Source organism: Pleuronectes platessa, chromosome 3 (genome assembly GCF_947347685.1).
Source record: "Pleuronectes platessa chromosome 3, fPlePla1.1, whole genome shotgun sequence".
Classification (NCBI taxonomy): Eukaryota; Metazoa; Chordata; class Actinopteri; order Pleuronectiformes; family Pleuronectidae; genus Pleuronectes; species Pleuronectes platessa.
In genome coordinates this window covers 18,324,124-18,345,992 of record NC_070628.1, presented here as the reverse complement: position 1 = coordinate 18,345,992, position 21,869 = coordinate 18,324,124, and the positions used below count along the sequence as shown (strand labels likewise).

Sequence of the window (21,869 nt, the reverse complement as noted above, 5' to 3'; positions counted from 1 at the left end):
TCAGCTTCTTGATCAGAGCAGAAGCTGCAGTTGGTTTGTACAGAGCTGAAGTTTCTGTGTCCGGCTCCAGTCTGACCTGCTCTCACTTTTTGTTTTCACATTTAAAATTAAATATATATTTTTAAGCTATTAGGCTGCAGCTATATGTTTTTATAGAAAAGGAGTTTAATGTGGCTATAAAATGTGACTAAAACTAGACTAAAATGGAATTTGTTTTCGTCGACTAAAACTAGACTAAAACTAAGAAGGATTAAAATGACTAAAAGGTGACTAAAATTAATATGCATTTTCGTCAAAAGACTAAGACTAAGACTAAATCAAAAATAGCTGCCAAAATTAACACTGCTGTGTTTGCACTGATGTCATAACCTGCAGCTCTTTCATCGTGGCACAGATATGATATGCACTTAATCCCCCATCACAACCGTCAAATCTACTTAACTTCCAGGAGAATGAAATGATTCGTTGGTTAAGAAGCGAATTGCAAGAAGGTTACAAAAGGGTTAATTGGTGTGTTCATAAGGAGGGAGTCAAGTACTCGGCATTTAACACGAGGCATCAGAAGTGTTTTCATGTTTCGGCGATGAGGAGATAATCAAATGAAATCCAAGACACAGAAACAGATCATGTCACATGGTGCAGGAATTAGCACTTCAGAGAATTTCACAGCAAAGGAAGGTCATGTGCATGTTCAGGGACGTGGGCGTGCATCTCATTTTATCTCATTTTATTTCTGCACAAAAAAGAAAAATCATACTTGACATGTATAACTGCAGCAGCTTATATCATGAAAAGTACACTTTAAAAAGGTGTAGTTTAAATGGTGATTGTTGCGGGTGTCTTTTTACGATGTTACTGCTTAAGCAGAACTGTTTATAATACACATGTGTCTTCTTGTGCTCAGTTTGTATTGTGTTGTTCTTTGTAATTGTTAACAGGTCAGTCAACAAGGAGCTGCACATGGTCTGAAAATGAAGCACATGAAAGCTCCTGTGCGACTGTAGCATCACATTAATTACATCATGCCCGTTTGTTTTAATTTGTTATAACTTAGTCTTTCCTATACGTTACCAGTCGCTTGAAAAAGCTAAGAAGTTTAGCATGTATAGGAGATGGGTGCTATGTGACTATGAGGGATAATATCTTTGATGATTGATCTGACCATTCTTAAATGCCAGCACTGTTCTTTAAACTTTTGGATCCATGTTCACCCGTCATGTGAAACATAAGAAAACATTCTTCATGTTCTGACACATTGTTCAGATCTTTTAGACACTGAAGAGGTTGTTCCTATTGTCTGATTTGGTTCTTTGTTTGACGTGTGTCCTTTGTTGCTTGCATTTCTTTTCATTAAACCTAATCTTATTGTAGAATTCTCATCAAAGAATAATTAAAACCAGAGAAAGGGAGTGAGTGAGAAAGAGGGATGCACACATTATCCTTCTCTATCCTCATCAGCTAGTCCACCTACGCACTGGGCTCACCTACACGGATGCGTGCATTCACAAACGCACACTATCATGCACCCAAATTCAGTCATGCACACACACATTCCGGGACCCGCTGCAGCACTTGATAAGCATTCATGTTCCCCAAGGAGATGCTGTTCTGCAGCTGGCAGTGAGGATCACTGAGGCTGTGGAGCCAAATGCTGGCGGCCTCTCTCACGGGGCTTGAAGAGAAAGGAAGCATGATGGCAACCATTACACTTTTGGCACTGTTGTCATAGAAATAAACGTCGGTGCATTAGACTGCAAGGGTTGTTGTGACTGCAGAGGTAACGTTTCACCGAACATTGTATCAGAACAACGTGACACCGATGCACATTGAAAACTAAAATACTGCCTATAAAGTAGAAATAAAGATGAAACTGGAAGATTAATTACATTCTAGTTTTAATGGGGAGAGATTAGTTAAATATTCTTTTTTAGTAAGTAAACAATTTGTTAGATAGTTAGATCATATGAGAGAGATGCCTCGATAAACTAAGTTACTGTTCCTGATTTCCTCCCAATTCATCTGAGCTTCATCATCTAATTGACCTAACAACCTGCGTGTAACCTATACAAGGTCTGCGTCTTTCACCATGACGCCGCCAGCTCACTGCTCACTGTAATTGTAAGGTCTCTAACTATGCAAAGTGACTTGATGTAATTAGGGATGCACCGATATATCGGCCGAACATCGGTAGCGGCCGATATTTGCCTCGTTTACTGATATCGTTTATCGGTAATAAACTTGACTTTCACCGATATCATTGGCCGATGTTCATATTTGTGGTAAAACCGCTGGGCAGGTGTCGCGGCTGGGGGAGCAGTCGCTCCGTCGCCCTCCTCTCCGCGGCCAGAGGCTCAGTGTGCGGCACCGGGAGGTCCTCATCCGGTGGCACCTCACGGCGCCGGCGCGGAAGGCGGGGAGGGGACTGGGTACGCGGTCAGCGGCGGCCATTCTGGACGCGTGTCGGGCCCTTCTTGCGGATCACCTCAGCTACGGTGCCCGCTGGGGGAACCCTCCGGCTGGCGCCTAGCAGCTGACTGAGAACTGGTGCGGACCAGGGGAATCCGACTGTTTAATTAAAACAAGCATCGCGAAGGGCCACGGTGGGTGTTGACGCGATGTGATTTCTGCCCGACACTCAAAACAGGTCAAACTGAGGAGGGCTTGTTAAGTTATCTTGACTCACGCAGTGCAACTTGGCGTAAAAAGTATGAGCGTAGCGTCTGTTTAAGTACTTTATTCTCATGTGCACCGGCTCTATTCATCCGTCTCATGCACAGGTAACAAGGGAATTGACAACATACGTCATACACACAGAAGCCGTAACACATCTAATAAACGGGCAATACTGCTACCGTAAATCAATGAGAAGAGCGTTCTCTATAATGATACTTTAACAGGGCTGTTTTAGACAGGGTAAAAAGGTGCTGTTTTAAATTATCCTTGTGGTATTTTGACCAAAATATGTTAGACATTTCATTAAGATCCCAAGGAACCATTTCAAATTGTGGTAAAATGGGCCTAATATGTCTCTGTTAAATAAAGTTTAGTTAAATCAGAGATTGTTTCATAAATCTGATTCAATTTGTGCTCATTAAAAGATAAGAGTGATGAATAGTGCTTTTTAAATAATGATTTAATTATTTTTCTGGCACAAAAGGGTGAATGAATAACAACAAAAAGAAAATAAACAAATATCGGTATCGGTATCGGCTATCGGCCAGATTGTTATTTTAAATATCGGTATCGGTATCGGCCAAGAATTTCCATATCGGTGCATCCCTAGATGTAATACAAGTTGTGCTTCGGCACTTAACAAATAAAATGTTTTTCGAAAACTGAACTGAAATTCTCACCTGCTTTCAACCCACTTTGTCTTCAGTCTCCAACCCTTAATTCAAAACCTAACATTTGAAGCTATAGGAGTTTGTTGGCAGGATTGATGTCAGAATATTAGAGTGAGTTTTTCAGGACAAGTGTATGCAAGTATATGCATTTCTAAATTACTATTTTAGAATTTTCAAAAGTACTATTGCTATGAGCAAAGCCCTTTTGGCATCCGCTGACTTCTGCTTCACCCATGACATGATTTTTTTTCTAAAATAACCCCGTTGACAGACACTGAGCATTCCTCCCTTTTCTGGATGGGCTTGATTGCTCTTATTAGACTATACAACAAGTGTATGACACCCCAATGGGATTCAACTGAGTCGGGAAGATGCGTGATAAGTAGGGAGCCCTTGATCAGGCAAGTGGGCGGGTGTGGCTCAGGGGGTAGAGAGGGTCCACTAACCAGGAGGCTGGTGGGTTGCTCTCCAACACCTCTTATCTGCAAATCCACCTAGGCCAGGATACCGAACTCCAAATTGCCCCTAACGACTGTATGAAAACACGTTGAGACACAGGCGTTTCTAAGGTGTGTGTTTATTTTTGTGTTTTTCAAATGTCCTCCCATGACTGCTGCCTCTGACAGGTGACATTCGCTCCGAGCCACTGCCTCCCTGTCAGAGCGGATGGAGGGCAGGACGCACAGCTCGAGGCCGGGGAGCCGATGTGGTTCCGTGCTCGCTCTTTCCCTCACACCGGATACCTGATGGGTAATTGCCAGGATCCTTCATCCGCCATGTCCCTCTGCCTACCAGTCTTCTTCTCTTCTATCGCTGTCAGAATGTGCGGGACAGAGCCTGAGCCACTGAAATGATTTTGTTGGACATCAATTCTCGTCCATGTTTTTTGATTTAAACAGAAGCAATGCCAGACTTTAGATTTGCGGAAGCGTTAAGCATGGCTCTCCTCACTTCTCAGGGAGCTTTATTTTGTGTGAATGAGCCTCACGCTGCAAATTAGGGACATTGAATCATCTCAGAACAGTTTCATAAGAGCTGTTCCCACAAGATAAACCAAGCTCTAGAGATTAGCACGGGGAGAATAAATTAGGTTCTGAACTATGATCTTAGGAAAATCGGCTTCACTGCCTTTTGTTGTTATGTTTTTTTGGGACACAAATTTGCCCTTTCAAAAAAGAACGGAGCTGGTGGTACGTCTGCTATTTCTCATTGTGTGAGCCAGCCGACCCGTATGGGGTGAGACCCCAGCTATATGCTGTTGATACATCTTCCATACACAGTGACATGAGTCCTACATGGCTGTTTGACCTACTTTATCTCATCTTGAATCTCTCCGCCTCTCTCTCCGCACACACACTCGTGCACGCCTCTGCACTCAAGCATATTAAAAGGACACTCAGCTACTTAGGATGATAAATGAGTGCTTGCCTCCCTGAAGAGTTGTGCCAAGACGTTCTCCCTCTCTGCCTCTTTCTCTATACCTCGCTCTCCCAGAAGCCCCTGGCATGGGAATCTCTCCATTTTTGTCATCGTCAATTGAACCTACGTGCTTTGATTTGTTGAATTCTCAGATTCTAGTCATTTGAACTTATTGTAGGTAGTATTTTATGAACGTTTAACAGAAAGAGGTTTTATTCAGGGTTGACTTTTTCTGGTCTTTGAAACGCAGCTCTGTAGGGAAATGTGTCCCCTATCATTTTCACTGCCATATTTCATGAATACGTAATGCGACAAAATCACAAAGCAGAGCTGAACCCGTTGGTTATTGGTGCAGAAAGCTACAGTTCTAACCAGGACCTTCACTGAGCATCAGTGGCACATTTACTATTACACAACTTTTACATAAATCAGCTGCAGCACTGTCAAAACAGATGCAAATTTCATTCAGGACGTTTTTTTCAGAGTAATGCATTTCCTTTAGTTTGACTTCATACACATTTATCACACGTGTGATAGAAAACACTCAATCTCCTGACCCCAAGTTAGGAAATAAAGAAATAAATATGCAAACAAACTGGAAAGTCTTCCTCTTATGTCCCGTAAGCTAAGGGAGGAAAGGCAGACAGGCTCAGAAAGCAGCAACAGACTGTGACTCTCATACTCTTACAGCTACAGCTATGAGTCACAACACATATTGCCATAATTTTCTCTCACTCTCCCCGTCTCTCTCTCTCTCTCTCTCTCTCTCTATGTGTGTTTGTGTGTGTGGATTTGTATATCCCAACAGGCATCCCTTCCTTGGACACTTTGGGAAGACTTAGTCACATTACTGAAGTCTTGGAACTCTTTCTTCTTGCCCTGCCTCCACCCCTTCTTCATTCACTTCTAAACAGCATCCTTCTATTTGACCAACGTTTTTTGCCTCCCTGGTCCCGTCGGCCTTGAAGACTATCGATCATCATCAAGTGAAATATGTGGATATCCAGTGTGTTGTTACTCCCAAGAAATTTGCCTGAGTTCATACAAACACTGACAGGCCTCGCATATCATGCTTGGTGTCACCTGCAGCTGCGTGGCGACAGAATCCAACACTATGAAATGGATCAACACTAACTCAGACCTCCCTGTCTGCAGCCCCGGTCCAATAGGTACAGATGGTTTGAATCTCTCATCTGGGTGCAGCCGCTGCATTGATTGCAATTCCACAGCTGTCACAGGTGGATGAAGTGAGATTGAGCGGACGTAGATGCAAACGGAGAAAGGGAGGAGGACGGGGTGGATTAGAGAGGCAGGGTTAGACCTGGTGAGGGGTGAGCGGGGGGTGTATAATGATGGACTCAGAAACAGCACTGTATTACATGGCATAGTGAGATGGACATGACGGATCGTTGAACAGTGGCTTACAGTGGTTACCGGGGCCATTCTGGGGACTTTTGTGACTCTCCTTCCACCGCTCTCATCTTTCACCCTTATCTGCACAACACAACCAGAGACGTGCGAGCCTGCACTGTGCACAGGACACGCGTGTTTGCATGCATCCACATCCCAGCGATGTCAGCGTGAAACCCACACGCTTTCCCCTGATATCGATCGCAGCAATTAGACACAGGGATGAGGAGTACATGAAAGGAAGTCTTCCTCCCCTGCTTTTCTCTGGTAACCTTCACTTTCTTTAACCTTCCCACACACACACACACACACACGCACACAAACACACAAAGCACATGCAGCATCTCCAGGGTATCCAGCACGCCCACTCAGCGGGAGACTACATGGACACAGAGGCCAGGATTCACCTTATTAATGGAACGGGAGCCTTTGAGGGTCAATACTATTTAAAATGAATATGTAAGGGACGCAGGCGCGTGTGTGTGCGAGAGAATGTTATATAGACAGGGAGAAAGTGTGTGTATGTCTGTGCTCTAGATGATCATGTGTAGATTCAAAGGAACATTCATAATAAATGAAAGTCACATTCACTATACATAAACATGAATGGCTTTGAAATAACTTATGGTCCACCTAACACATGTCATATGTAGCCTATGCCCACATAAAAATAAATAATCTGGGAATCCATTAAAAGATGCGACAACACCAAACGCACAGAAACCTTCTCTTCTTTTCTCAGAACTCCACTCCGGGCACTGTCAGCCACTCTTTATGGGAATGTGACAAGGCACAACTGTCACATTACATCAGCCTAGTGCCTTTTGAATGTCACCACCTTCATATGTCAACAACTACAAACATATGGAAGGGTTCTTTCCTAAACAAATCTCTACTAGTTATCTTGTGAATCCCCCTGGAGTGCCAACAACACGTCCTGCAAGTAAACCCAGTAACAGACCATAGCTCTGGTTGACCTCTGCTTCCCACCAAATCAGTGCTCTGATAGGCTTCACCCCCCCATTACAGGATGAAAGGTTGTAGAGAAGGGTGGATGTTTCTTGCACCACCTCTTCAGTTTCATTTGAAGACGATTCAACGAATGAAACACAAAACGCTGTGACTTTCCCTTGTTGTGTGTGTACTCTGACAAATCTGACTGAAGGCTGAGGTACAAGTTGGCAAACAAACAGCCAAGAAGGAATAGTCCCGGAGGGAGGAGATGCACAGCAGAATATGTCTTGCCATAACAGATTTGTCTTGAACCGATGACCCCATCCATCTGTTCTTGTTTGTTTACACGTGTCCACTTCAGAAGGTTGCATTGATTTACTTGTCTTCTTCATGTGTACTGAGTTTGCATGTGCATGTGACACATGAGAGGACACGCTGTCAGACAGAAGCTACATTTAAACAGCATTTAATTGGTTGTGTTGTGTTTGAGGGAAAACTGTTGATTGCTCTATGGCACAATGGGAGGATACTGAATGGCAATGAGGCAAGGGGAAGAACATAGGATGCTGCTGCTGTGTATCTAGGTGCATGGTGTAAAGTGCACTCAAATATTGGGCTGCAGGTTATGTATTTTTGGGGTCCAAATTTTATAATAATCTTCAGAAAATTTGCAAAAATAGAGACCAACTGATATTGCTGAGTAAAACATTAACAATAGCGATAAATCCGCTGATGGAAACATAACAAAAAGGTGGCAATGATTCCTAAGATGTGTTTTTTAAATCTTGAACCTTTTTTCACAGTTTATCCATAATTCATTAGAAATAACTTCTATCATAAATAATAATAAAAATAAATAAATAAATATATATTTGCATTCTTCTGACTAAAACACCGATATTTGTAACTGACAAATAAGTCAATCTGTATCTCAATGAAAAATAAGAATGAATGTGACTACTAGCAGCACATAGATGGTGATCTTAATTCTCCAGTCGGCTGCCATTAAACGTCTGCAGAAGAAGAGGCATAACCGGAGGACACACATAAAGAAATCACTGGTATATTTAATTTTGCTTGTGGAGTGGTGGGTTTAGTCAATGTTAGTCAAAGTTAAATTTCAGGTGGGTTACTTGCGATATGTTTTATTTATATTTTGGGTTTTTTTGAGGTGATATTTTCACTTTTAATGTATAATGGGAAAATGCCCATAAAAGCAGGTTAATGGAAACACACATTAGTTTTGTCTAAATTTCATGACAACTTCCCAAAATACTAATCAGTTAAGTAAACTATGTTTCATCAGTGTGCTCTTTGCACTGTGCCCCCACATGGAATTAAAGCCCTGAGGAACAACATTGACTTTGTGATAGAAACAGCGTGATGGGAAACGTGGCCTTACTTTAATGAAGGCTAAACCCATGTGAGAGACGGCACCAATCATCTTAACCTTGGTAATTAAAGTGATTGTCACACTTAATTAGACTGTTAAGATTAAATTAGACCCTGAGCAGGATTATTCACTTACCACTTTGGGCTTGAAGGGCGGCTGTATCTCTCGGTTCTGGAGGCGTTCCCAGTCGATGCGTCTGAAGAAGGCATGTTCTCTGACGTCCCGCTCTCCCTCAGCGCAGCAGCCCAGGCGCTTGGACGGGTGCTTGGTCATCAGCTGCTCACAGGAAGAAAAAACGACAGGGTCAAGGAGTTACATCGAAGAGACGATAGATGATGATAGATCACTTTGCTGTGAGTGAAAGGAGGAAAACTTTGAATTATACACAGTACACAATACATGTTTCCCAAGTTGTTTTTAGACAGGACCTCCAGGGGATGTCTGGAGAATTGAGTACAGTCTTTCTCTGGAGAGATTGCATTTCACATGTGAGCAACGCGACAGGAGATTCTCCACTCAGACGGGTTCACACCACAGGAATCTCCAGAGGATTCAGTTGAGGGGGTGGCTGCATCCTCTGTGTCTTCTGTGTGTATGGCACCACCTTTTCCTATTTTTGCATCTGTTGCATGTTAGAAACGTCAGTAACACACCCACTCGCTTGCGGTGAATCCCGTGGAGGATCTCCTTCTGTGTTGTCACATCGGCCTGTTCGGACATTTAGCAGACTTTGTACTAGGGGACTGGCCGGAGAAAGTCTGGAGGAAGCATGTGTGTCAGTGCATTTCTGAAAAGAGTACTTTTACATTTGTACTACACAGTATTTGTATTCTCCCTTGTGGGTGTCATACACCAGCAAAATATATATTTCCATTAATGCCTGCATTAGTTTACAATAAAGTTTAGAATTTTGAATCATGACTCTTGTAAACTAGTTTAACAGTTTAGGGTTTGGTTTTATCTCTACAAAGTAATCAGTGTCTATGCATCAGGAAAACTCTCACATTGTTTCCTCCTACTTCTGTGTTGTTTCTCTGATGTGTTTCCTAATGTGACTCCGCCACTTATCTAGGTCAGTAAATGACAAATTAACAGATGGGTCCTAAAAACAGTGACATATTTGTTTTTTCCCCCCCGCTCTCCCTCCGCTTGTTCTGCCTTTAGAGAAATGCTGCAACTTCCAGTCGCACTACAGACAACGTGAGGACACAATCTGCACTTGGTTAAAAACACAAACCCAAGACAAAACAATCAACCACAGGAAACATAACCAACAACTAAATCTGTCCCGGTGAAAATAAGACAGAGCTTACTGACATTATCTTGATGAACATGTACAAATAATAGGTTAAACATTAGTTTGTTACACTTCCAGTTGGAGAGTGGACCTGGAGAACGGCCTGTTCACTATTTTAAATGCCTTAAAGCAATTTCTACCCACAATGAAACGTTACCACTATCTGTGCGTATATATGAATTGTTACCACTTATACTAATTAAATAAATGTTTTGAATTACCTCAGTACAACGATTTGTGCGGATATATTTTCTAAGTAAGGTAAAGGAGTAATTTGGAGATGGACATAGAGCCCGGTGAGTTTCAGTGTTCAGACCGAGGTCAAATTATTTTATTCATGTCACAGAGTCTTTTATGGAAATCGTGCTTTGTTAGACTGAGCTTGTTTAAATGCTTGTATAGGCTTCCTGAGAGGTTTGCCCACAGTGAGAGAAGATGCAGGTCTGTATTCCCAGACAGAGGCTGCAGCACATAGGACTGCTTTGCCTCCACTTAAATCCCTGATCTTTCAGGTGCTGCTCAGTCACCTAGACTGTTCTCCTGAACTGTAGACATATTGATAACAGGCTGATTTGATTATTTATCTACAGCTTCTGACCAAAGACAGAAACGCACACTTCCAGTCTTAAGACTCATTTAAGATCGACATCCAGGAATTTGTATCACTTCATCAGGGATATTTAGGGGACTGATATCTTTGAGCAGCTGGTTGTCACAGATTTTACAACACAGGCCAGTTTTCTTGATACAAGCCCTTTGACAGGCAGGCAATCGGCTGGGTCACATCTAAACCAAGCTGGCAGAGTAATTCACACAGTTGTGCCGGAGGAAGAAAAATGTAATTTGCAGCTTTCTGTCCGTTCGCAGGACTGTCAGTGAAGGGTGAAAAGGCCTCTTGCTGCAAACACACAGGCTGCCTGCCACCTTTAAAGTGACTCAACTCACACCTTCAAATGTCCTGAAAGGGGCCGATTGCTGGACTGTCACCGTGTCAACCCAACAATCAAGTCCAATTCTTTTTATTTATTTTATTTTGGACCAGCAGGATGGATAATGACGTACGTTTGATTTTTCTGCTTGTGTTTGAATACAAATGTTGTTCTGATGCTGTTGTGTGTGTGTGTGTTGCTCCGAGGCTTCAGTCAGCTCCAGATCCTCAGCTCCGCCTCTTCAGTGGGCGGTGCCTCCATTCACCTGGAGCCCTGATCAAGCTGGAGAGTATAAAGCTGAGGAGCTTTTGTCTTGCTAAATCCACTGCCTGTGTGAATGTACTGATTGAGCTGTATGCCTGCGTGTACCACTGAACCTTTTTGTTATCCCTTACCTGTTCTTGTTAGTTTGGTGATTCTTTGTGAGACCCTTAGCCAGGAAGCTCTAGGGGAGAGTAGCCATTTTGTTCCAACACAGTTTTCTCCTGTTTCAGTGCTGACAGGGAGGTTGAGTTTTTGTACCTTTCCTTTAGTAAGACAGAAGTATGTCTGGTTCTAGTTAGGGATGAGTTTTGTTTGTTATTTTGGCCAGGCTCTCTCTGAAGTTGTTTTGCTTCTGCTGCTGGCAATAAAAAACCTTAAATGAACTTGACTGCTGACATAGTTTGATCTGGTATTATAGCAGGTTTAGGTGTGTTTGAAAAAACTTGTATACCCACAAATTTAGTAAAGAGATTTTTGTAAAAGAGATTTAAGTCAGTGGAGAGTCTGTACACATATAACTGTGGGTTGAGTTCACCACAGAGTTGTAAAACACACATCATATATCTTGAAGCAAAAGATAAAAAGGCTAAATTTGTACCTTCTTTAGGGAAAATAAAACTAAAAACCTATGGCTCAATTGGGATAGATGAAGACATCAATCAGGACATGAACCCGTATGCTTCAATCTTTTCTTTATTTCAACACTCAAGGATAAACCAAGGGTGCATTCCGAGAAAAAAGCTTTTTATGCAAACCTGCCTCAAGTTCATTTTTTTCCCCAGTTCTCATTATGAAATACAACAACATTAAAATGGATGATCCCTAGGTAACATCCCATTACTGAGATGAATGTGTAGCTACATCGGTGACCTATTTGAAATATAATGAACTGTACAGGATATATGGGCCGACTTAGAAAAGAGACTCTATAGGAACAGTTCCAGGTCCTACACAATAAAAGTCCACTTGCTATTACAGCAATTTTATATAGTTTGTCTCCTTTTTACTGTTTTTGTTTTCCTCCTTTATTGCCCTTTTCTGTATTAGCATAATTTTTCAAGATACATTCCTCGCTCTATTATTTTTCTCCTGTTTCTACCTTCCTTTTTTTATCTCCGTCTAACTATTCTCTCTTTTCTTTTTTCCTACTCTCTCTTCTCTCTCTCTGTCTCTTTTTCGTTTGTGGGTCAGTCTGCTGACAAGCACTATGTATCCATTAAGGGGAAGTGCTGGAGCTATGCCTAACATGGGTTGAGACAAGGACTTCCGCTCAGACCAAGGCAAACACACAAACACACACACACACACACACACACAAACACAAAAACACACACAGCTAAGAGAAGTAAAGAGGAAAGGAAGAAGAGGCACGTAGAGAAAACAAGTTGAGGAAGGGACAGGGAGACTAAGCGAATTATTTCACAGCTCATTGACTTTGCGCTGCCTCAGGACAGAAATAAAACTACTACTCTCACTATGAACCTCCTTATATAAACACACACAAGTATAACATTGTAAACCTGCTTTATATAGGCAGTCTTTACTATGAGCCTTTTTTCAAGGATCGGACAGCAAAATGCAGGGGAATTGAAACAGCCGTTCTGTTGCAACTGAAGTGAACAATTTCTAAAACAACTGTCATCATTTATAGACGAAATCATCCAAAGGTGACCCTCTTGTTGTCAGTGCCAATATTCCTCCATATTTAATGTACATCAGCTCCCCAGAGGAGGAGCATGTTAACCAATGTTTCTTTCTGCCCTCTGAGTGATACATGTAAAGTGTCAATGAAGGTCAAACAAGCAATGTGCAGTCAATGGTAGCATAACTGATATAATACTGGAATATCGATATTGTCATGTTAGCAAAGGTGATTTTTCTTTAAAACGTGGGAAGGTGATGACCAAATTCTACCTAATTCCTTTAGGTGTTATTGTAACTTTGTGTTATCTGCTCCCAAGCTAAATGAAAATAAATTATTAGTAACAAGGCAATTGGCCCACTCCAAATGGTCCAAAAGGACTTGTCGAAGTTAACTGTCCTGTCTTTACATAAAGCCAGTGTGATATGGAGAAGTTTTCTGTAACTTCACTACAACACGAGCACATGGTCAATGTCAAAGACTGTTTTCTGTAATATATTCTGGTGGTCAGTTGCTATAACAAATAACAGAGATGTTTTTTCATCTCCCAAAGAACATAAGAAGTTGTCCTTAACAGTTTTATTGGTCAAAATACAATATATCTACTAAGATATAGTTTACTATCTATTAATTTATCTTAATTAAAAAAAAAAAAATACAACCAGACATTTGGAATAAACCTTTAGAGCACCAAGCTTGTCGTGCTTGTGAGGAGAGTTTTGGAAAAGCTAAAGGTTTTCCCTTAAGTTTTTTAATAATGAATGAGTGGGAATGTTTCCAGTTCCAATCGGTTCCAGACACTTTTTAAAACGGGTCCACACTTTGTTCTTACAGAAAATTGTGCCAGACTTCTCGTATCCGACATCTGACAGCGGGAAGCTAAGAAAAGCCTTCCTGCAGCATGTGACGCAGCCCTCCCTGAAACTGAAGGAGCGGGAAGGGCTTGTAGCCCTCTGATGAGAAGTTGTGTTATCTGGGCTTCACTGAAGAGCGTGAAAGACACGGAGCTTTAAATGCGGATTTACAGGATTTTCAATTCAGGTGGGAAAAGCTTGCAAAGAAAACAGTTCCAGTTAAACAGGAGAATGGACGGAGGAGGCAGGTTTCATATCAGACTGTGTACGTGCATTTATCTGAAACTGAAAACCAAAACCACTACCAGCAGGTACAAAGTGTTTATGGAAACTGAATCGATTGACATATATTGATGTTCCTGAGTCATGCTTGGCCACAAATACTGATTGAGAATGACATCATCCACTCACCCCTTTGCAGATGGAGACCGCTTCTTTGGACAGGGACTTGGGGTATGACACGTTGTGCTCCATTATAGACTGGAACAACTCATCCTCATCCTCGCCATCAAATGGAGGCTGGGGGAGGGGAAAGGACACAATATCAGTTTTTGTGTTTCGTCCATTATCACAGGGTGAAAAGTAGTGTCACCATTTAGCAGCAGTTCATTACAAAAACACACAATTCCCCCTATATTTCACATGGATGGACAGAGGAGGGGGACATCTAAATAGGTTAGAACTTCTGTTAGTTGTTTAAAAGCTGACACTTTCTCAAATTCATTTGGAATTGAAAAACACACCCATAAAAAAATCCTGAGCGATTGACAATCAAAGCCATAAAAATCTGTTGCTTTGAACTTTTCACAGGCTTATGGGTGTTAATGTTTGTGTTTGCAGATATGAGACAATACGAACACCTTTATTTTACAGAATAATCTTCTTTTCTTTTATTCAAGTTCTGCATATTTGGTTGTATTCAAGTTATTTATAATTAAGTTACGGTTAAAATGTAAAATATCGAGTCAATTATGTCTTTTGCATGAAGGTTTAGAATCGATGTTTTAAATTAATGTGTGAATTTATAAAGAAATCTGTGACACTGGTTCGGATGAAAGTTTTAACTTTCTCAACATTTCCAGATTAAGTATTTGCATTAAAGCAATTACAGTTTGTTTTGCAACAAAAGTCATGATTTTGTTTTTAAGTATAAATTCCAGTCAAGTGTGGATCTCTTTTTTTTTTAGGTTGGTGCTAAAAAGCATTTTACCACAGACTGCAGATACAACGGTCATAAGAAAGCAGACTGATACATAAGAGCTTTATTCAGCTGCAGGGAAATGCCATCCTTCTCTTCAGAGGGAATGTTTACTTCCACAAGAGTCACTTCTTTACCAGCCAGCAGATTATTGGTATGTCCCCTTGAATACTGTCCATAATGATGACTCATGTCCACTGGCAGAACACCATGTCCCCCCCACAAATAAACAGATAAACTGTGAGTGGGCCTCCCAGTGGTAAGACAAAAGGGAATTGTTTAATGCAGAGTATGAAAATGTTTTATCTGCTCCATGTAGGCAGCTCCATGGCTGGTTAGTCAGTGATTCTGTTTAAAACCCTGGCTCCAAGTTTTACAAATGTGTTTAACTGTTAATACTTAAACTGCAAGTCACATTCACACACACACACACAACGGTGCTCCTTATGTAATTGCTCGCCACCGATTATGCGACAGCAGTTTGCTCACTCCCCCTTTATTCCCACATGTACTCAGGTGGTGTTTCCTCAAGACCTTCCCACCAGCTCTCATGATAAATATTGACACATATGCACACTTTCTGTCCTCCATTTTCAGAATATATTGTAAACTTGGACCCTGTTTGACTGCACACAGTGTGTTACACAATCTGTGGTGGTGAGTCACAGAGACAGGAATTGAGGAGATCATGTCTTGGCACAACTGTTTGAGGGTTAAGATTTGGTTTTAGGGTAAGGGTACTTCAACCGGTTGGAGCTATTATAAGTGTGTGTGTGTGTGTGTGTGTGTGTGTGTGTGCTTATACACCGCTCACCTGTCCTGCAAGCATTTCGTAGAGCAGCACTCCGTACGCCCACCAGTCTACAGAGCGTCCATATGGTTGATATGCAATGATCTGTGTGGGAGTAAGAATAAATAAGATCAGAAATTCACGCCAGATAAATAATTCTCCATCTGAAAAAAAAAAATAGGCCAAAAAACAATCTGCGGACATGTGGAGGAGGAATAATTAGCTGAGCTACTCTTTACTGGTGATCAAGTTTAGAAACTCAACCCAAAGTCCAATCCTCCCCAAAAAGCATGATATGGACATTTGTCATTGGAGCTTTGACTCTGATTTGAGATCAATTGATATTTCATCACTTCCGATAAAATATCTTTACTCTATCTACGATTAAACCACAGGGATTTGAAAACGGGCTGTCATCAATCCTGCTGCCATCTGTTAGAGTGATTGATGCAGTGAATTTTCAAAATCTTAAGTTTTTATTTTTCAAAGTTCTTTCTAGATGTGGGACTGGTAAGTGATCAAGAAAAAAACCTTTAAGCGTTAAAATGCAACAAATACAAATATATGAAGCTTAAGAGCAGCATTGCTAATCCTGATTAATGGTTTAAAAAGCACACAGACATCTCTTCAAACAGGGATTCGATTCAGACAAAGAAACGTGTGAAGCAAAGTTGCGGCCACAGCTGTGACCCCAGTATCGCCTCCCTTTTCAAAACACCTGCAACAACACACTTGCCACAGCTGAACAAAGACCAGGGGAAGCTCACAACTTCTGACAGCAAGTCAGCTTTTGTTGCGTGGGTGCAAAAGCAGACAACAAAACACAGAGAAGAGTTTAACCATTTGTGAGACACCAGCTCATCAGAGCTACAAAAAGCAGCTCATAGGAAGATGTGGCTGTAGTTAAAAACTCTTACTGGCTTGCACTTTACGGCAGGCTATCTTGAAATCCTTCTGTCCTAAATATTAATGCTGCTGCTGAGTTTCTGATTCATTCTTTGTGATTAAAATGGTCGTGCTTCATTTTTGACTTTTGCAGAATGATTATTGATCTGGGTGAAATGGTTTTAGGAATAAGTCATTCATCCTAATACTGTCTTTTAATATCTAAATAGAAATGTCTATTTCAAGATGAGACATCCTTAATTGTACTCTTCATATAAGAGTCCTATTTTTTAGTGATATTTGGGGCAATTTAATAGCAAGTACAATGATGCTAAAAAGACAAAAGAGATACAGACAAAGAATGAGTGGATGAATCTCCGGTGGATTTCCCATGAGACTGTTTCAACTATGAAGAATCAGTTTCATTTTATTTTTCTTGTGCCACATCACAACAAACACTATCTCAATGATTTCCTGCGGGATCATCTGACATTGGCCGAGGCCACGCTGAAGACTCCATTCCTTAATCACGTGCACTGCATACATGCAGTCTAAGATCACATACAGCAAACACGCACATATCTTTAGATCATGCACACACACGACACACAAACACATACTAGGGCAACATTCTAGTTATGACTGCATACGTGTGTGAATGCAGATTTGAACTGTATCACCCTACAACCTTTGCAGCTTGGAGCCCAACCAATGGGATTCCACATACGCACTGAAAACACACAACAGTCACACAAACACAACCTCCAGCTCTGCACAGCGCTGTCATGATGCCGTCCTGAGGGCTGATGGGAGCCGGCTGGTTACGCACAACACTCACGCGTTAACACTCTAAGGGAAGCATGTACACAAACATGCGAGACTGGACATTCTTAATGTCACTCAAAGGAGCACAAAGGATTTATATAGCACATATTTAATGTCACAGGCTATGTAGCTGGAACTCTGGAAAAAGCTGAATACATATAACTTATACAGATTCTTATAAAACAATATCTACTGTGTAAAATGTTGACTGTAACATCAGTAAGGCCTGTACTCATCAATCAGCTGTTCATATCTTTTCGACAAATCCTTAAAATCCCATTCAGGGTTAAGTTGGTATTTATAATAGAAAACTGAAATAAAAATATTGCGAAATTTAAAAAACAAATAACACAATTAGTAACAAGCAAATTAATAGTTTTTTCAATAAAATAAAGTAAGCATGTAGTTGGTTTTAAATATACATACACTCATATATAAGTATTAAAAGTACTTGCTGAAAGTATCTCCCAATGCAATGATCTACCAGATCAACTGTACCTACTGTATAATCTGTTAAATGAAAGAAAGAATGGAAACACTCTCATTATAATATATGTTTATGGCTGAATCAATTCATGCGTTTCCTCTGCACCAGTGATCGTGCTGCTGCAGGAGGCGGAGTCTAATGTTATCTGTAAAATTACCAGAAGGGAAATCTATTTAAATAAAATACAGTACAGTAACGGAGTAAATGTACTTAGCTAAAGTAATATTTGGGGGTGAAACGTGTAAAATTGAATAGCTAAGAACTGCAATCTGCATTTTTGAAGATAAGATTTACAGGGCAGTCATGTAAATATTTCTCCACAGCTCTCTAGTATTTTTAAAACCCTCTTATCTTGCTACCCACTGTCCTTGACCCTGGTGGACATGTTTCATGAACTCCAGGTGGTCAACTACATGTAAACAACATGCAGACCTAGCATAATCTGTCACACAGGCTAATGATGCTTAAAAGTGGCTCCTGCAGACCCCGCCAGGCTTCGCAGCTCCACAGACCACAAGGATGTTGGTGGTTTCTCTTGTCCTGCTCGGCTGCTGCCTGTCTGAGGCTAACGTCCTGGGGCAGAGGTTCACTGCCCCCACAGGTAGTCAGGATGAGGGAGACACCTTCGCTCTGCTCAGAGAGATGAAGGCTACGCTGGACGATCAGAGAAATGAGCTGTGACAGACCAAAGAGCAACTGGTGCAACTTCAGAAAGTGCAGGGTATGTGCAGGAGGATGTAACATTTCCTGCTGCCTCCTATTTAATGGGATTGAACATCTCACCTTCCCTCATACTGTATATTTTGGGTGTAATTTACTGAACAGAGAAGACAGGCGATGACAGCCTGTTGGACAAAATCTGGAGCCAGTTGGATGCACTGAAGAAAGGATTCACAGGTACATCTGGATAGAATTTAAATGAAAAAACATTAACAATCACGTATCATGTGTCTTGAACTATGTCATCGTTCATCCGATCCTCAATATAACAATATTTAATAGTGATAGTCCTTCATTTATAGTTTAGTCTGAATCCTATATTTTTGGAGAGGTGTGTATTACTACCTAGTGAAGTGTGTATATTTGTTCATTACTTTATTTCCATGATGTACAACAGACCATGAGACCAGGCTGAGAATCAGTGAGATGCAGGAGGAGGAGCAGAGGAAGCGGGTAGAGCAAGTTGTGCGGCAGTACACAGGTAATGTACATTTACATACATGTATAAAAAAGAATACAATCAGAAGTGTTTTTTCTATGAATCAGCATATGTTGTACTTCATTGTTTCCACTCCTTTGTTTACTATTATGATCCTCTTCTTCTCATTCTCAATAAGCAGAGACGGAGGCCAGACTGAACGCCTACGATTTAGACGGGCAAAGGAAACAAGTGGACAAACTCCAAAAGGACAGTCGAGGTAATGCAACAAACCAGTTTCCTATTAGTGTCCAGTAAAGTGACTAATCTCACCTCATGATATATATTCACCTGAATACTTGAAGTCATAAAGTATTTACGAACTAATTTTTAACAAATAGAGCTGAACACAAGACTGACGGAGCTGACAAATAAACTAGGGGATGCAGACGCAGCAGTGAAGGCTCTGCAGACGGCTGATCAATGTAAATTATGAATTTCTTCAGTTTTTATAATAACAAAATGTGAGATGGAATTACTTGTGGAATTATCTATGTGTGTTGTGTTTTTTTCCCTGAATGAAATGAGCAGATCTGGAGGCCAGACTGAACGCTGTTGATGTTGAGGCTAGGACACAAAGAGCCCTGGTGGCACAGTTACAGACGAAAATTAAAGGTGCATTAACACATGAAGAGATTACTGCATTAGCATGTTTATCAGTGATCTATTTATCACTAGAAGACTCAAGACCAGGTGCCTGAATTCCAGATTTATCTCCTAGAGTATGAGTCCAGACTGGAGAGCAGTGAGAGTCTGAGACTGAGGTGAAGGGGCTGAAGACTGTTGATCAAGGTAAACCAAGATGGACCAACACTTGGTAGAGTTTAGTTTGAGCATAAAATATTCATATGTAAACTTTCTAATTTGCTGAGTTATCTACTGGGAATTTCTATGAATTTTCCATGAGCTCGATGGTTTGTTAGTTTAGAGCATTTCAAACCACAATTTTAATCCACTGCTTTGTTAGAATCGTTTGTGACAAAGGGATGAAAAGATGCTGGAATCTTTCCTGTATGCCACAGCCTTTAAATCATTTCTCATTTCTTACACCACTCTGTTAGTTCCTCTCGTTAGTGTTTAGGGTGATTGAAACACTCCTGTATGACCGATCTGATCCCTTCTATGATTTAAACGAGATGTAATGACGGAATTCATGGATAATCTTTGTATTTTATCTTCCACTAGAGTTCAAGTCCAGATTAGAAGCCAACCAGGGCCTGGCTAGGGAAATGAACACACGCCTTGGAGTTACTGAAACTAAAGTGGAGGCTCTGGAGAGAAAAAATAAAGGTCACGATATAGATATTCCTTTGTGACTCTATGCAGCGATTTAAGTAATATATTTTACAAAGTCGCCAAAGTCACAGCTTTCCATTTCTCCCACAGAGTTGGATGCTAGACTTAATGCTGCAGAGATTTTAGGCCAAGAGATGAACACAAAGCTGGAAAAAACAGAGGCTGAGATGGAGGCGCTTAAAGCAGCAGATCAAGGCAAGCACATCATTCAGCCTGTATTTAAACTGTGTATTGGACATGTTTCCACTTTGTTTGTTTGTCATGAAGCTGAGCTCACATTGTGATTAATATATATTCATGACAGAGCTGGAGGCCAAACTGGAGACAAGTCAAACTGTGCAAGAGGAGCTGGAGAATAAGGTTGAACAAACAGCTGCAGCAGTGGAAGGGGTGAAGACGACAGTGTCCGGAGGTAAATATATTTACTTTGAAAATATGTAGATGAGATGCTCTTTCAGTAGCTTTAATTTGTGTGTACTTTACGTCCTCTTTAAGGAAATATAACCACTGAAAAACCATTTTAACAATGTGGAACAACGTATTTTTCAACAGATAAGGTGGCTTTCTCGGCTGCTTTGGAAGAGAACCAAATGCACATTGGGCCATTTGACACTGAGACCACTCTCATCTACAAGAAAGTCATCACTAACATTGGTGACAGCTACAATCCCACAACAGGTAATGGCCAAGTATTTGCTTGCTTAATTAATCTACACAATAAAACACAATACTGGGGAAAAGGGCTTTCGATCCACAAAAGCCTAATAATTTAATAAGAAGATACAAAACTGTTAACATATTACATTGCACATTGTATATCTTCCAACTTTTGAACTAATTATTTGCATATTATAACTGCTCTTAACTTTAACCCTTATATTCTGCGATGCTTCTCATTAAGCGAGTAATCATCTTGACCATTTAGGATCTTTTGGATTCCCCCCCCACATAAAGACTGACCCTCCTCTTCCTTCCTGTACAGGATTCTTCACTGCGCCGGTCAATGGAGTTTACCACTTCACCCTCTACTCTCACGCTAACGGAGGAAACCCCGGCTTTTTGCTGCTGTACAAGAACGGCGAGGTTGTCGTGGGCACTGCCGAACACGCAACTGAGTCTGACGTCACCGACAACGGATCTAACGGAGTCGTGCTGCTGCTTCAGAAAGGAGACCGGGTGGACGTGCACATGGAAGCCGGCTCCTGGGTCTGGGCAGACAGCGATCGCAACCTCTGCACCTTCACTGGCATCCTGCTCTACAATATGCCCAGCGACGTGCCCAAAAGCATTCTGTAACTTTACTCATGCAAACTGAACGAACTGCACACACTCACTCAAATCAAGCAAAGAGATCAAATATATTTTGTGTAACACATTACCCTGTTTTAAAGTTATTTGAATAAACTGATGTTTGAAGTCATGTGTGTTTGTTGTTGTGGCATTTACAGTTCAATTTATTTTGCTGAGGCTATTCTTCAGAAAACGTCAACATCCTGAGAGGCGTTCAGCTCTGGTTAACACGCAGCTCACGTATTGTTCTTTCAGTGAACGTGCATAAGCTCCAACAGATCATATCAGCATGAAAGAGGTTAAGAAGGAGGTTGTAACATAGAGTGACAGCCCAATGTTAAAATGACAAGCACATCCATGAGAGGAGAGTGTTTTAGGATTTGCATCCCGATTT

General features: G+C 41.1%; 1 protein-coding gene across 2 annotated transcripts in view; it reads right to left on the bottom strand.

Annotated features, from left to right (window-relative positions):
• LOC128436790 (protein kinase C alpha type) overlaps positions 1–21,869 on the bottom strand; it is a 132,525-nt gene that overhangs the window by 6,720 nt on the left and 103,936 nt on the right. For both annotated transcript variants that reach the window (XM_053418645.1, XM_053418646.1), the window contains 3 exons: positions 15,519–15,599; positions 13,918–14,025; positions 8,656–8,796 (listed from right to left, as the gene is read on the bottom strand). In XM_053418645.1, the coding sequence (XP_053274620.1) occupies positions 8,656–8,796; positions 13,918–14,025; positions 15,519–15,599 (330 nt within the window). The remainder of the gene's footprint in view (positions 1–8,655; positions 8,797–13,917; positions 14,026–15,518; positions 15,600–21,869) is intronic.